Source organism: Notolepis coatsorum, assembly GCF_963971535.1.
Source record: "Notolepis coatsorum genome assembly, chromosome: 14".
In the NCBI taxonomy this organism is placed as follows: Eukaryota; Metazoa; Chordata; class Actinopteri; order Aulopiformes; family Paralepididae; genus Notolepis; species Notolepis coatsorum.
In genome coordinates this window covers 89,497,523-89,515,356 of record NC_140178.1, presented here as the reverse complement: position 1 = coordinate 89,515,356, position 17,834 = coordinate 89,497,523, and the positions used below count along the sequence as shown (strand labels likewise).

At 42.6% G+C, this 17,834-nt stretch overlaps 1 protein-coding gene across 1 annotated transcript in view; it reads left to right on the top strand.

Annotated features, from left to right (window-relative positions):
- The window catches only part of LOC311240629 (trinucleotide repeat-containing gene 6B protein-like), a 62,041-nt gene that overhangs the window by 18,828 nt on the left and 25,379 nt on the right, over nucleotides 1–17,834 (top strand). Inside the window, exons 8-13 of the mRNA XM_084329201.1 lie at nucleotides 598–791; nucleotides 1,419–1,481; nucleotides 2,189–2,347; nucleotides 3,589–3,729; nucleotides 7,847–8,050; nucleotides 13,912–14,091. Of these exons, the coding sequence (XP_084185327.1) occupies nucleotides 598–791; nucleotides 1,419–1,481; nucleotides 2,189–2,347; nucleotides 3,589–3,729; nucleotides 7,847–8,050; nucleotides 13,912–14,091 (941 nt within the window). The remainder of the gene's footprint in view (nucleotides 1–597; nucleotides 792–1,418; nucleotides 1,482–2,188; nucleotides 2,348–3,588; nucleotides 3,730–7,846; nucleotides 8,051–13,911; nucleotides 14,092–17,834) is intronic.

Sequence of the window (17,834 nt, the reverse complement as noted above, 5' to 3'; positions counted from 1 at the left end):
CGTCCAGAAAGCGATTCAATGCGATCAGGTATACCCCTCGGTTCAGGCTACTCGAAAACTCCGCCCGGAGGAATTTCAATGATACACAGAGTCATACACAGAGCCACAAAGGGAGTGCAACATCGGTCGCATACCACCAGGCGGCGGTATTGTACTTTTGCGATCTCAGAGTAGGCTCAAATTGTGTATCGCGAATATTGCAAATTTGTTGATACGATAACCTAACCACTTATAGATTTTTTTGCATGTGTAAAAGGAAATAAATAAATAAATACATTTTAAATACTTTTTTCTTAAAGAAAGAAATATATTATTTAACGTTAGTTTGTGTGTATCGTGGGCCAACTACAGCATCGCAAAAACTACAGTGAGTGCACGTGACACACGCACACAACTAACGTTAAATAATCGTTTGTTTTCTTATTTAATATTTTAAACTTTTTATTTTATTTTTTACATGCAAAATAATAATAAAAATCTATATTTATCGATAATTTTGTACCGATTTATCCATTCTTCCAAATGGCATATCGTCTCAGCCTTAGTTTTATATATATATATAGGCCTAACTCTGGCCCTCTCCTGTTTGTTCCCCAGGCCCCAAGGCGATGGAAGGCTGGGGAGGGAAGGGAGAGACCTCTGTGGCAGCTACTCGGCACGCCAGTTGGGATGAGGAGGATGACGGTGGAGGAGGAGGGGTCTGGAACAACAACAACAGCAGCTCCCAGGGAAATAGCTCCTCCTACAACTCTGGAGGCTGGGGCCATGGGGCCAAGAGAGGCAACATGAAGGTAGCCTGAGAAGATGGAATTGTTTTAACCCTTCCTCTTATCACGTCAAGTTAAAGGAACATGCCAACATTACCGTCTTCTGAATGGAACGTTCTAATGATAATTTAACAATGGCTCCTCATTGATTTCTATAGTGTTCGCACAAGGTCCTTGAAGTGCTTAAAGTGCTTGATTTCTGACAAAAAGGTCTAGGCCTGGAATTCCTTAAACAGTCAATTATTTAACAAGGTGCTTAAAAAGTAATTGAAATTTAATTTTCATTTGCATTGAAAGTTTTGTTCATCATGATAAAATTGTTTTCAAGGACCTTGTGCATTTTTTTTTTATGTGTAACAAATGTTCGGAAATTGGTTTTAAGCCATACATATTGTATCTGATTTTCTATAAAAAACAGCATTTAAAATGGAAAATAGTATTTGGAAAAGTACTTGAAAGTCCTTGATTTTCATTTTGCAATGTCTGTGGGAACCCCGTTTCTAGAATTCTGAGGAAACTGTTTATTGGCGGGGGGGGGGGGGGGAGAGACAAAGTTAAAAAAAAAAAAATTTAGACAAGTTTCTTCTATTTTCATGATGTCATGGTAAAGAATCGGTGATGGCACAATCTTACACATTTTCATTTCCAAAGGGCGGAGGAGGGGACAACTGGATGAACCCTATGTCTCGACAGTTCTCAAACATGGGTCTCCTGGTAAGTCATAGATTCATGCCGATTTATTTTTACATCATCGTCAAGTTTCCATCGTGAGCTAATTTTCCCTTGGAAGTTACCAATAAACTGTTATATACCGTAATTCCTCTAATAGTAACCCCGGCTTGTATTTGTTTCAACTGTAGCGGGTACCAGGCTTGTATTAGGAGGAGGCCTGTATAAGAGGGAGGCCTATTTTTCAAATTTTCTAAAACGGATCATAATGAATAAATCAACATTTTGTGTCAGTTTGAACCCAGTAAAATGTACTGGGTTCATTTATTGAAACCAAGTACTGTATGAAATAGTAAACAGTGCAATTACAGGTGGTCACTGGTCATTTCAACGTTTTCAAAGTGAAATCTAGTAACTAGCTCAGTATGCAGCTCAGTATATTAGTAACCCGGCTTGTATTAGGAGGCCGGCTTATAATTGCTTAGCTCAAGAGCGCACCCGGCCATTAATAGAGACCCGGCTTGTATTTGAGACCCGGTTACTATTAGAGGAATTACGGTAATTTAATCTAATCTATTATAAGTCTGTTATATAACTCAAGATCAGCTAACGCAATAATGATTGTTATGGATGTCTTGACTATATTTGTTATCAATAAGGTCCCATGTAATACTGTGTGAAATAAGTATCGTGTTTCCAATTGATGAACTATGACGATAATAGTAATAATAATTACATGGTCTGTTTCCCAGGGTGACGACCCAAGTGTTGACAAGAAAATGGAGGGAGATAAGAGAGGAATGAACGACTATAACGGAGAGATGCGAAGGGGAGGGAGAGGCGGAGGAGGCTACCGCATGCCCAGTTCCAAAGATATGGGTCCAGGAGACATGGGGCCCTATGGTGACAAGGTATGGCTAAGTGTTGTCTTTTAAATAAAGATCTTCTTGAAGTGTACTTGTATGTAGTCGTGTCTTTTATATAAAGACCTCCTTGAAGTGTACTTGTATATAGTGGCTTACGTTTTTTGACATGTACTGTCTTAAGAGCTTCTTGAAGTGTACTTATATGTAGTATCTTAAGAGCTTTTTGAATTGTACTTTAAACCCTGAAGCAATTATTGATTTGCCCTTTAGCTAAATCCGATGCATGGTCCTCATGTTAATGCGAGTTGACATTAGCTGGCCAGAATCAATAGAGGTCTTTCATGGAATGTTAAGAATGCCCATTTGTCCTTCCATTTGGAACAAACACTGGTTGATATGCCTTGATACATAATAATCAACAAAAACATAACAATCTGGTTATTACTGGATCTTCTAAATTTGATTTTGATTTGATTTATAATATATCGTTCTTTCAGTGTTTTTACCTACTCTACCACTGCACAGAAATGAAAGCTAAAGTTAGACATTGGATTTTGTCATGTCACTGGGATGTAAAATCTGGGGCTGGTCCATGGGCAGTGAATGGAGCAGTGACTTTGTTGAGTCATACCATGTTAAGCTGAGTTCTGACACTCAAATTAGTTCATATTCTAGTATTAGTAACAGGTCTGAACCAGAATTTAAACTTAATTTGGGGGTCAAGAGTTCATCCATCTACAAATCCTAATCTTTAAGAATGTATCTGCTCATACACGCATGGTAAACAATAAATCAGGGTTGGGGCTTGAAGGAACACTAACTTTGTGGGAAATGCATGTATTTGTCATCTTCCTCAGTCAGATGAGAAGATTATCAATTTCATCTCTGCGTCAGTTTTGGAGTTGTTCGAAGTAGATTTTCTTTACCTTTTACGGAGCTAGGCTAGCTGCTCCCTACGACTTCCAGTCCTTGTGCTAAGCTAGGCTAGCTGCTCCCTATGGCTTCCAGTCCTTCTGCTAAGCTAGGTCAGCTGCTCCCTACTGCGTCCAGTCCTTGTGCTAAGCTAGGTCAGCTGCTCCCTACTGCTTCCAGTCCTTGTGCTAAGCTAAGCTAGCATGCACCTGGACCTCTCTCGGGCTACTGCACATACAGAGATGAAACCGATTAGCAACCGTCTTTGTCTGACTGGAGGAAGATGGCAAATAAGTTAACCTTTTCAGTATTCAGAGCGGGCATCTGAGGCGACATGGTGTGAAGTGGTGTCTCTCCCTGTGTCCGTGCTCTAGATGGGTGGCCATGGAGTGTTTGGCGGCAGTGGTGGAGGGATGCCTCAGCCGCGAGGGATGCAGCACCAGGCCGGCATGCATCATATGAACCCCCCGCAGGGGTTACGTGCTCAAGTGCCTCATCAGTTCCTGTCCGCTCAGGTCAGTTAACCGCACTGCTTCTCAAACTCTTCATGTCAAGGACCCCCGTTTTGATAAGATGTAGTCCCAGGGATTCCTCATCTGAAAAGATATTTTATATTTTATGTTTATTCCAGAATCCCATAACTATATTCTGTAGGTGGCGAGATGTCCAAGGAGATGGCAGTATACTCTCACACCTATACATTTCTCTCTGTACTAACTTTTAGTGAAGAACATTTGAGTGAAGTGTAACTATCCGTGCTTTGCCAGGGGTCCCTGGAGACCCCGCTCACCTGTTGATAGACTGGGAGGCCTGTGGGGCCTGGATGGAAGGGTAGCGTCCTAGATGTCTGTGTTCACATGCCCACTTTTCCACACCATCCACCAGTTGTCACTTTTCTGTTTTTTTTAATCAGTCATACAACAAGGGCGGTTAGGTGGCCGAGCGGAGATTGCGTTTGTCACCAGCCCCGGAGCTGTGAGCTGGATTCGCCTGTTCGAATCCAGCTCACAGCTCCGGGGTTGTCACCAGCTTGGCTGGCCGTCTGCACTGATACAATTGGCAGTATTAGAGGGTGGGAGAAGCTGGCGGGGTGGGTCCGGGTCGTTGTAAACAGCGACTCCTACAGTTCGGTCGGGGCGCCTGCTAAGCGCGGATAGGACTCGAGGGGGATAGTGTGGTCCTCCCACACGCTACGCCCTCTCGATGAGAATCCGCGCTGCCAGGTGAAAAGAAGCGGTGATTGGCTGGACGTGTGTCGGAGGAAGCACGTGGTAGCCTCCACTCTCCCAGATGATCTGACTGTGGGGGGTAAGTGCGCAGCGACCAGGAAGGGACTGGGAATTGGCATACGACTAACATTGGGATGGGAGAAAAATCGGAGGGAAATGGAGGGGGAAAAAGACCAATAAAAAAATAAAAAAAAAAAATCAGTCATACAACAACATTATATGGTTGTTGCCAACATATCTTTCTGTCACCATTGTCAAATGAGTGCATGGCCATTTATTTATTGGGGGGGGGGGGGGTCATTTGAGCCTCATAAAATGCTATCTGGCCAGAGATATATTTTCGGTAAACGCAAAAAGAGAACCAATGCAAGGTAAGCTAACTAGGGTTGGGTACCAAACTCTATACCTTTTTAAGGGTACCGACCGAATGATGTTGGTACTACCAAGTACTGATTCACGTTAGATCAATCTGTGCCACATTCCGGTACCTTGAGAGCAGATGGATTAAGACATGCCCAGGTAGAAAATAATCAGAATTCCAATGATGCAGAATTTGTCATTTCATGATGCACACACCGACCAGCGCCAACCTTCAATTTCTATGATATCTAGTAAGTCAGCTCTACGTTCATCAGCCCTGTGACTGTTTCTATGAATAGAATAGAAATACTTTATTTATACCGAGAGAAATGTGGCACTACAAATCGCTCACAGTAAACGGTAAACATTTGGGTACACAAACAAAAGTCACGAATAAGAATAAAATACGGTCCGGGATGTCCGGGATATACATTTTCTATGTTACATTCTACAATAAAAATATACAGAAATATACAGTAAGTGTAAAATTGTAAAAGTCCAGGAAGATAGTAATGTCACCCTGTGCTCATTGATACAGTGAGGCACAGTGATGCATTGTAAAGTCTGATGGCTGTCGGAATGAAGGACTTCCTGTGCCGTTCAGTGCTGCATCTTGGGTGTCTTAAGGTGCTCCCATAGTCGAGCGGACCGTACACGGAGCGGACTCGCACAGACTTCAAGTGCGAAGGTCTAATTTTCTAATGTGCGGACGTCCGCGCCGCTGGTGTCACACAAAACGCTGATCGGCGTTGACATCGACCTGCATTTAATGTGACGCTGATCTGCATTTTTCTCTGACCACTCGCTTTTTCACAAGAGAATGGCTTTTTTAAATGAAGTGTGTAAAACTGCCAGTTTCATTATCGAAATATTGGAAACGGAGATAGAGTCCATGTTATCTCCGTTTCCAATATTTCGAAATAAAACTGGTGTTTTTATTTCATGCAATGCGTGTTTTCCATTTCATCACCACGCGCTGTCCACCTCATTGAGCAAGCCTATACGGTACATTGCACCTTGCTGCCTATACCTGTTATTCAAGTGTGTAAAACTACCCGTTTTATTATCGAAATATTGGAAACGGAGATAAGATACTCTTTATTGACATCGGATGACGACGACATGGCGGAAGTTTAACAGCGTGGGACATTTTTTGTAAACTGGCACGAGACATGTAGGAAATTGGTCTGCTGAGGTACGCTCGACTATGAAAGCTCAGAGTCCAGCGGACCTCCGCGGAGTCTAGTCCGCATACAGTCCGCTCGACCGTGGGAGCACCTTTAGTCTAACACTAAACGTGCTCCTTCTGTCAGCCATGTCCGTGTATAGTGGGTAGGAAGGATTGTCCCTGATGGCATGGAGCTTAGCAAGGCTCCTCCTCTCCGCCACCACCGCTAGAGTCCAGCTCCACCCCTACCTATGTTCAGTGAAAACTCCAATGCGTCTTAACATGCTTTGCATCCTCGACATTCCTGTGCGCCCAAGTCACGGTAAAAACCTAAACAAACGTTAGCTGCAAACGTTAACCAAGCTGTTCCCTAAACAGTTGAAGTAACTTTGGAAGCGCTCTCAGCGGAGAAATACACAGGCAGCTAAGTTTCATTTTCACTGAGAAATACTCTGGGCGAGATATGTTTTGTTTTCCAACAGTGAGGAATGAGAGTGGCTGAGTCTCTCTCTCTCTCTCTCTCTCTCCCTCCTTTTTTTCTTTCTTTCTCTGTTCAATGATAAGTAGCCAAACGTTACACTATAAAAACTAACTAGACAGTTGATGATAATAAATATTTAAAGTCATTGGCTGATATAAAAAAGCTATAGGCCATTCTCCCTTTCTTTCTCTCTGTGTGTAATATGCATATTACTGTCCCATCTCTTGGGTCTTTGGAAAGACCAGATGAGGTAGGGCTGGGCGATATGGCCAAAAACGTTATTGCGATAAAATTATTTTCATATCGCTCTATCAATAATTATCGTCAATATAATTTCTGTCAAGTTTAATTAACTTCTTATGCCCGGCGTCGACGGACGGGTTATTAATAGACTCACTTGTTTTGCTGCTGCGACTGTCTCGAGTTGATGTCGTCATCAGTCCGCGCACGTTCTTCTACGCACCAGTGCATAGATTATTATTTTCCATCATGATAAACATGATACATGTATAAATATTCATGTGATCATGCGATGTGGGAAAAAAAAGTTTTAGGAATGGTTTGGGAGACTGAGGTAGAGAGGGGTTGTATTTTAATAAATAACAAAATGTTCTAAATAAATAACACTATTGAAATTGAGAAATTTGTACTTTATTTTTTACAACTGAGATAAAAAAAAAATGTAGTTATTACAGAGAGAGTAAAGCACCCCCCAAAAATAGGCACTGACTGTATTGATTCCCAGGTACCGGTTCAAATGTCAACGGTACCCAACCCTAAAGCTAACAGCGGGTTAGGCTTTGTTATATTTACGGTAGTTTACCTTTATGTTTAAGTTTGAGCACCAAGAATTACTCCGAGGTAGCTCTGCATCTCTTATCTTAAAAAACTAAGCCAGATTAAATGCCTGTGAGGTCATTCGACACAACCTGTCTTCCGTTAGCTGCTGTTGCTAGGTAGCATTTTAGGGATTAAAAATGAGAGGATTTTAGTCATCCCATCGTTGACATCAACATTCTGAGTCCAGTGAAACATGTTGTTGTTGTTTTGTCTCTGTATTCCATCACATTGGATTTGAAACGGAACAATGACTGAGTTTCCAGTGCAGAATTTCAGCTGTTTACATCTACATCGGGTAAACCATGTAGGAGTATGGAGCCCTCTTTTTATACATAGTCCCACCCCCCCATTTTAGTTGCCCTAACGTTATTGGATTAATTAACATAAACTCAAAATGGTCATCTTTAAGATTTGTTTGCAAATCACTGAAATTGCACCTATTTGTAATTTATAATTTAACTCGTTTTTTTCCGTAAAAAAAAATCTAATTTGTCAGTGGTCCCAAGTTAAAATTAGTTATGTTAAAATTAGTTCATGTGGCTTCCGTTTTCCAGGTGCCGGGCCCTATGCTGAAGCAGATGCCCTCTCCTGGCGGCAGTGTAGGTGGAGTGGTGGGTGGAGTAGGTGTGGGTGGAGTCGGAGGAGGTGTCGGAGGAAGTGTTGGTGGTGGAGGAGGGGCGTTCTCCCCTCAGCTGTCTCCGCAGCAGCTGGCTATGCTCGGCAACATTTACCCCCATCATGTACAGCAGTTCCATCTGGTGAGTGCTGGCATGGTAGCTTCCAGGGCTGTCAGTTGTCCCTAAGCATAGGCTAAAATTAGGCTGGTTTCAATATTAGAGCAGTAACGGAGGAATGCACGCACATTTGAGATAAAAATGCAACGGGTGCTCAACAACAAAAGAAATTCAAAAGAAATTCACATTGGGAGCTATTTAGATAGTGTGTGTGAACGTACCTTCTCTCCTCAAATTTGAATATTAACATTGAAATGTACACATTTTTATTAATTACCACATCGAAGTGGGTGTAAAATGTGTACAATTAAAGTTAATTGTCTGTTTGTATGGGTAGAACCAATAGGACACTATCATTAGGCATTGTGCTGTGCTTTTGTTACATTTTGTAACACCCACTTATACTACTACCTATCTTGCTAATATGTCTATACTATGCAGTTGAGTGTAACACTCAAGCACGATACTATTTGACGAACAATGCCACTGGCCCTCAGCTGCCAGAGATGTACCCCTCCTGGTGACTTGTTGTTCACAATCTGTAAGTCGCTTTGGATAAAAGCACCAGCTAAATTACAAAATTGTATTTGTTTGTAATTGGAGGCACACAAAAAAACTGACAAGAATCAGTGATGCGTTTTCAGTTAATCTCATATCAATAATATTTAAAAAAAAAATTACATTTGACTGCCAGTTTGGTATTCAAATTCACATATTTATTTTGAATATTGAAATTCATTCTGACAGCCCTATGGTAGATTCAGTGGTTGGTTTGGTGATTTATTGGTTCATCGATCAGAATTCGACCTGCTTTTTTCTTGGCAGGGTTGACAAAGGGATGGATGGATGGTTGATTTATTGTTACATCGATCGCTCTGTGTTAATTTCAGTGTTTACCTGGAAGTTCATTTAGGAGTGCTTTGTTCCTCACAATGCTGTTAGGTCAGATACACATAGCAGTGGAAAATACAAAGGAGTGCTGTTAACCTCTTAACTTGCAACGGCCCATTCTCGGGCCGTCATGCCTGTGCACGAAACTCACGGCACTTTTGCTAGCGGCTCGGGGCTGCATTTGTCGCTGAACATATAAATTACCACTTGAAAGATCTATTTGTTGCCGTTTGAACGCCACGTCACTCGACCAAATCTGTGCCTCGGTTCTCGAGTTGCATGACGATATGTAAGGCGAGCGTCTTTTTACGCGCCACGCGTCAGATGACCACCCTGGACTCCAGACCCTCCAGAACTGCCAATCATCCGCTGATGGCGAAAATGATTGTTCAGCCTTGTGTACCTTTCTAACGATACCCCACGTGGGGGGGTGCGAATAAGCGATCTTCTAGGTGAAAGTTGACGAGTGAAAACCAGAAGTGAATCACACTTCAGAATGAACGGCCGTGGATGATGAAATGGATTCATTTTTTTTATCCACTTTTTCTCCTCCCGTTTTTCTGTATTTTCCTCCCATCCCAATTTAGTCATTATGCCAATCCCCCCCCCCCCCCCCCTTCCTGGTCGTTGCGCGCATGTGCCCCCCACTGGTCGGTCTAGGGAGCCCTGAAGTCTTATCACATGCTTCCTCCGATACATAGGAGACAGCCAGCAGCCTCTTTTCACCTGGCAGTGAGGACTCTCATTGGCGAAGTGTAAGGCGTGGGAGGTCACACTACCTTCACCATTTCCCTCCCTCGCTGTGCAGGCGCCCTGACCGACCTGTAGGAGTCGCTGTTTACAACGACCAGATTACCACCCACCGGCTTCCCTCCCGCTGACATCGCCAATTGTGCCAGTATGACGACCGGCCAAGCCGGAGGCACCGCTGACAGCCGGATTCGATACCAGTGTCTCTGCAGTGGTAGACAGACGCTTAGTCCGCTGTGCTACCCGGCCGCTCCAGGAAATGGATTTTTTAAGATACATTTTTTTTTGCGTTTATCGCTTTTTTCATGGTCAGACATGACCGACAGATGAGGAGAGGCGGGGAAGACATGCGACAAATGGAAGTCGCCGGGAGTGGGAAGCGAACCCGGGACGGCCGCTTCGCGACGCAGCGCGATACATGGTGTGCTACTAGAGCGCCCCGATGAGGAAATGGATTTTGAGAGCTTTTTTCTTTCTTTCGCTGGTTATACTCTTGACGTCTCTCAAAGACTAATTTCTGAATGGATTTTTATAAAAAATTAGACCTTGGGCGGCTATGTGGTGTAGTGGGCAAGGCGCTCGCCACCAATGCAGGAGACGCTGGGTTCGAGCCCAGCTCTCCGCATTGCTATCAGCTTGGCTGGTCGTTCATACTAACACAATTGGCAGTGTTAGGGGTGGGAAAGCTGATGGGTGGGGATCGGACGTTGTGGACAGCGACTCCTACAGGTCGGTTGGTGCGCCTGCGCAGCAGAATCAGGAAGCGACGGGGGCGGCGTGTCCCTCCCACGTGCTACTCCTCGCCGCTGAGAGATCGCGCTGTGCAGGTGAAAAGATGCGCCGGCTGCTTCCTCGAGTACCGGAGGGGACACGTGTTGTAAGGCTTCGTCCACATTGCAGCCGGCTTGTGGGAGGCATGGCCTAACAGCGTTCGAGACAGGGGAGGGTAGAATTGGACGATACGAAATTGGGATGGGAGAAAAATAGAAAATGGGAGACAAAAGTAGATAAAAAAAAATATATATATATTATATCTGTACTACATATGGAATCTTTACAACTACTACAGATTTTTTTTCTTTTTTTAATATAAACACAAGTTCAAGTTCAACTCAAGTTCAGACTTCTGTTACTCTATTTCATTAGCACTAAAAGTGATTTCCCTGCTATAAGTATAAAGCTAAGCTTTGCAAAAAAAGTATGCAGTGACCTCAAGTTCAAGAAAAAAACATTGCCACTTTTCTGGGTGTTGACAAAGATGCAAAAAAAAATCATTTATATTCTCCTTTGTTTCATCACAATTTACTCAAGCCTAGTAACCGACACAATATTTCTGATACATACCCCCAGGACCCTAGATGTTCCTAGATACCAAGAACATGCAAATTGACCTTGTAGAAGTGGAGCAATCTTCCATTTACTTGGGCATGTACCATTAGGCGGAATTTCTGAAAATAGGGCTACAGATTAAGAGGTTAATGTCACGTCAGTTTGGAACCTCCGTTTGTGTTGGTCCGTCACTGGCGCTCTGCTGCATTGATCCGTTGAGACTTGATGATGAGTGTTGTCCGCTTGTGGGACGGGGCCGATGATGAGTCCGTCTTCACCGGATTTGTGTCTGTTTTGACTGACTGAGAAGTTGAGAGTGGATGAACTGACGGGATGCGTCACCACCCGTTAGCAAAGCTGTTGTTTCTGCAAACGTACCATAACATTAGCTTCTCATTTAAAAACCAACGGACACTAATATCTTTCATCAGTTTTTCTTCTCCTTTTTTAAATGGATCAATCTACCCATTCCCTTAGTCCAGGGGGTTCTCAAACTTTTTTATACCATGACTCCATTTTATTTAGGATTTTCTTTTGGCCACCCCACACTTAATGTATTGTGGAATTTCAATGTGGAATTAAGGAATATCAAAATAAAATCACATTGTTGAACTTGATCATGCATATTTATTAGAAAATGTAATTACAGCACTATGTTTATCAATACACATTTATAAAACGAGGCATATTTAGCAAAGATATTTTGCCAGAACATTAAAAAATATATATATATATATTTTTTTACTTGCCAATGCGCGGCCTTAGTCGAATAGTGGTGCGCCCTATTCAGATTCAGATGCCTATTCAGGGCCGGTCGATTAATCGAGTTTCAATTGCGATTTTGGTTTCCCATAATCATGAAAACGAGATAAACAAGATCAAACGATTATTGTGCTGCACGAAGGAGGGAGGCAAGGTGTTTCTCCAGTTATTTTGAAACGTCTTTGGTAACTTAAGATGACAGAAAGGTAGCAGTGTAGTGTTAAAGTTTGATAAACGCATTAGATGTTCTCAGATCAATGAGTAATTGTGTTTTTAATAATCATGATCATTCTCAATGTCATTCAAAGTAATCATGGTTATTATTATTTTTGCCATACTCGAGCAGCCCAAGTATTACGTGGGGACCAGGGGAATTATGGATGTTAATGGTTATCCAAACTAACCGTTAACCACCAATACGAATTTTGACCAACTAATCGGTTAAACAATATATTGCCGTCTTTCACTGATGTAAACCGGATGCGTATTGCTGTCCCATGAGCTTGTCCTCATTGTAGACTAGAGCCCAAATGACTTGTGTATGTTGCCAAATTATAACAGAATGTCTTATTTCCAGGTGTAGTGATCGTTAAGCCACCCGATAAACATAATATCTAAGCTTCATCTCTTAACAAAACCCATTTTGATTAGCTGACCCACTCCACGAGACACTGTCTGGCCATTTTAATTGGGCAGTAGACACACACGCACACACACACACGGACATACACACACACTGCTCTCTCCCACATATGTGAGCACTAACTTATATCATGTGAGTCTTAATCTGTATGTGAGCACTAATTTATATCATGTAGGTCTGGTCTTAATCTATATGTGAGCACTAACCTATATCATGTGAGTCTTAATCTGTATGTGACCACTAACCTATATCATGTAGGTCTGGTCTTAATCTATATGTGAGCACTAACCTATATCATGTGAGTAATCTTAATCTATATGTGAGCGCTAACCTACCGTAATTCCTCTAATAGTAACCCCGGCTTGTATTTGTTTCAACTGTAGCGGATACCAGGCTTGTATTAGGAGGAGGCATGTATAAGAGAGAGGCCTATATTTCTAATTTTCAAACGGATCATAATGAATAAATCAACATTTTGTGTCAGTTTGAACCCAGTAAAATGGACTGGGTTCATGTATTGAAACCAAGCAAGTACTGTATGAAATACGGTAGTAAACAGTGCAATTACAGGTGGTCAAAAAAAGTAAAATAAAGTAAAATAGTGCAATCACAATACTGGTTTAATAATAATAATAATAACTTCGTTTTATACAATTCTGAGGTAGGCTTACTCTCTTGGTAAACATTAACACCATACCATTATATGGTATTTACTGCACAGCCAGGCCAGCATATAACAACAATAACTCTAATATACATGAAACCCGGCTTGTATTAGGAGGCCGGCTTATAATTGCTTAGCTCAACAGCGCACCCGGTCATTAATAGAGACCCGGTTTTTTATTGAATACCGGTTACTATTAGAGGAATTACGGTATATCATGTGAGTAATCTTAATCTATATGTCAGCACTAACCTATATCATGTGAGTAATCTTAATCTATATGTGAGCACTAACCTATATCATGTAGGTCTAGTCTTAATCTATATGTGAGCACTAACCTATATCATGTAGGTCTAGTCTTAATCTATATGTGAGCACTAATTTATATCATGTGAGTAATCTTAATCTATATGTGAGCGCTAACCTATATCATGTGAGTAATCTTAATCTATATGTGAGCGCTAACCTATATCATGTGAGTAATCTTAATCTATGTCAGCGCTAACCTATATCATGTGAGTCTTAATCTATATGTCAGCGCTAACCTATATCATGTAGGTCTAGTCTTAATCTATATGTCAGCGCTAACCTATATCATGTAGGTCTAATCTTAATCTATATGTGAGAACTAACCTATATCATGTAGGTCTAGTCTTAATCTATATGTGAGCACTAACCTATATCATGTAGGTCTAGTCTTAATCTATATGTGAGCACTAACCTATATCATGCGAGTCTAGTCTTAATCTATATGTGAGCACTAACCTATATCATGCGAGTCTTAATCTATATGTGAGAACTAACCTATATCTCTTTCTTTCTCCCACTCTGCCTTCTAACCCTCAGGCTTGTCAGCTCCTGCTCCAACAGCAGCAGCAACAACAACAACAACAACAACAGCAGCAGCAGCAACAACAACAACAACAGCAGCAACAACAACAACAACAACAGCAGCAGCAGCAGCAGCTCCTACAGAACCAGAGAAAGTTCCCTCAGCCTCCCCGGCAGCAGGCAGATCCGCAGCAGGTAGCTTGGTTCTTCTGATCGGAAACTGTATAAATAGTACACATCTGTCCTCACGTTTGATGTCACTCCCCAATCAACCTCACAGTGCAAAGTGTCTTAACACTTAGCGACCACTAGGGATGGGTACCGAATTCGGTACTTTTAAAGGTACCTACCGAAACACGTCGGTACTACCGAGTATCAATTCACGTGAGATCCACCGGTGCCAACTTTCGGTACTATGCGCAAAAAAAAAAAAAAATCCGATGACGTCACGTTTTGTTGACCGCAAAAACGAAACCGCACGTTAAAGTGGAAATGAAGCAGTGCGATAAATACATATTCATAGCATCACATTAGTATTTAGATAAGCCACAGAAGAAGTCACGTTATAAAAATAAGCAGTTTCTAAGAAAAAACGATTTGTTGTGTACATTTCTGAAGCATTTAGCATTATGGGCGCGGCCATTTTGTTGCTGACGTCATACCGTGGCTTGGGTGTATACACTCTGGTTAGCTGCCTATATTGAATGGGTCAGTCAGCAAATAAAATGTTGCCTACAAAACAACGGGACCGCGGTGGTTCTGTTTGTATTGCTCCTGGCTGTTCAAACTAATTTTACCATGTGAGAGAGAGGAAAGTTGGTTAATTTCCACAAACTACCAGTGAAAAAAACAGTGTTGTTGACATGTTGGCTCGGGCTGCCTGCACCCAGACGGCGCGACCAGCCTGTTGGACAGGGAAGGAGGATCTGCAGCGAACACTTCATTGCCTCGGATTATGTTGTTGGGGTGGGATGTTTGTCCAGAAGACCACTAATCAGCTGAAGCCGGACGCGGTTCCCTCGGTCTTCGACAGACAGACCGGCGTTAGCTCTCGGGGCCCGGCGTTAGCTCTCGCTAGCTAGCGTTAGCAACCGGAGCGTCGCGGAGCATTCAGCCTGCTGGCTACACAGCTTGATCCGCTCTTGAACTGCTTGTGTAGCCAGCAGGCTGAATGCTCCGCGACGCTGGTTGAAGTGGGTCTAGGTAGCCAGCAGGCTGAATGCTCCGCGACGCTGGTTGAAGTGGGTCTAGGTAGCCAGCAGGCTGAATGCTGGCAATGCGGTTGTTCATTCACCGGCTTCAGTGCGCCGCCCGCGGCTTGACTCGGTTCAGCGTTCACCCTGATGTAAAGTAGCGATTTTTATTGTTTTGTCATGACAACCCAATTACATAATCCAACATATGTGTAAAGAAACAACATATTCCAGTTAACGGAATATTTTTTAATGATTCATTACGGTATAAATTAGGTTAACTGGAGCCAGCGGGGCAATGCGGTTGTTCATTCACCGGCTTCAGTGCGCCGCCCGCGGCTTGACTCGGTTCAGCGTTCACCCTGATGTAAAGTAGCGATTTTTATTGTTTTGTCATGACAACCCAATTACATAATCCAACATATGTGTAAAGAAACAACATATTCCAGTTAACGGAATATTTTTTAATGATTCATTACGGTATAAATTAGGTTAACTGGAGCCAGCGGGGCAATGCGGTTGTTCATTCACCGGCTTCAGTGCGCCGCCCGCGGCTTGACTCGGTTCAGCGTTCACCCTGATGTAAAGTAGCGATTTTTATTGTTTTGTCATGACAACCCAATTACATAATCCAACATATGTGTAAAGAAACAACATATTCCAGTTAACGGAATATTTTTTAATGATTCATTACGGTATAAATTAGGTTAACTGGAGCCAGTTTTTGTCATGACAACCCAATTGCTAACGCTAGCTAGCGAGAGCTAACGCCTGGCCCCGGCTGGTGCCAACTAGCTAGCGATCGCTCCCGAGAGCTAACGCCGGTCTGTCTGTCGAAGACCGAGGGAACCGCGTCCGGCTTCAGCTGATTAGTGGTCTTCTGGACAAACATCCCACCCCAACAACATAATCCGAGGCAATGAAGTGTTCGCTGCAGATCCTCCTTCCCTGTCCAACAGGCTGGTCGCGCGGCTCGCGCCGTCTGGGTGCAGGCAGCCCGAGCCAACATGTCAACAACACTGTTTTTTTCACTGGTAGTTTGTGGAAATTAACCAACTTTCCTCTCTCTCACATGGTAAAATTAGTTTGAACAGCCAGGAGCAATACAAACAGAACCACCGCGGTCCCGTTGTTTTGTAGGCAACATTTTATTTGCTGACTGACCCATTCAATATAGGCAGCTAACCAGAGTGTATACACCCAAGCCACGGTATGACGTCAGCCATGACGTCAGCAACAAAATGGCGGCGCCCATGTTGAAAACAGGGATATTATATTATATTTTTCAGACAAATAAGATAGATTTCACATTTGATTATAGAACCCTGTCTTACACAAGGTACACAACAAACAAACTAGGATCACATTGCTCACTGCTTCATCTCCACTTTAAGGCACAATACATGTTTTCAAACTCTCTTTGGGTGTTTGCAATTCATGGGGACTGGGGAGTATATGTCTCTGATATCTATCTTGGTAGTGGGCAGGTTGTTAGAAAGTGTAGCTCATTTTCCACATCTGCTCTGTCTGACATGGCTGTTAGCCTAGCCACGGAGCGTCTTTAGAGGAGAAGAGATTGAATCCGGGACACAATGGGACACTGGCTCTGTTCATGGTCACTAATGGATTCCAGCTTAATTTATTTACTACAGATGACAAATGTGTTGTTTCTGTTTTTCTTTTTTTACATACTTGCGCCACACGGAACAACTGATCACTACAGCCCAGCATCATATTACTGTAGCCAGTCTCTTGAAACACCACTGTCTCCAAACGTTTTTTTGCTTTGTGCTCGCGCTGCCACGGTGGGTTTTATTTTTAGCGGTCGGCTTACTCCTTCCATAGTTTCACATATTTGTAACCCGTTTAACGTTCTTAAGCTGACGTTAGCTAAGCTAACCGTCGGACATAATGTTAGCTCCTAGGGCTACAGTGCAAGCCGGCACAACTCGGGACAGAAGAGTAGAGGATGTGACGTCGGTAAACAAGCCACACACACACCGCAGCAGAGCGGGTCTTCTCCAAGCGGGGGTTGAGCAAAAAGAACTGCTAGAATACTCAATCAGCAGCAGAGTAGTTTATTGCTGCTAGATTGTTTGTTTAATCAGTTGTAAAATACTTTACATTAGTAAGATGTAAATAATAATAAAGTAATAATAATACATTTATTTATTAAATAAGTTTGGATTTTTATTTATTTTTCTTTTTTTTACAACTGAGGTAGGTAGATACAAAATTTGAGACTAAAGTACAGAAAAAAGGTACCGTTGGGTACCGGTATCGATTCACAGGTACCGGTATCGGTTCTAATGTGAAAGGTACCCATCCCTAGCGACCACTGGGCTTAGTCTAATTAGTGGCTAGAGGACCGGGGAATGTAAACAGACGTGACCTTGTTTGTTGAGCTATATCTATACTTTATAGTATTGCTATCTGTCCATTCTCATTCTGTCAATTGAGTTCATATAGTCAAGTTAGACCGCGCTCACAAGTTCTCACACTGGGTGCTGTAATCCCATAAAGTTCAGTATATCAAAGCAGGGTAGCCGGACCAGCACTCACAGGTTCAATGTTTTTTAATGGCAGCCTGTATCAAAAGCAGACATGTTTCGGACTAATGTCCTTCTTCAGTGGTATGGCTAGCTGTCAATTGAGTTCATAAACCGTCCCTTCAAAATGGCTTAAAGAAAAAAAATCCATCGGTAGGTTATCATTTTATAGCGCCGTGAATATAAGCTTTATCGC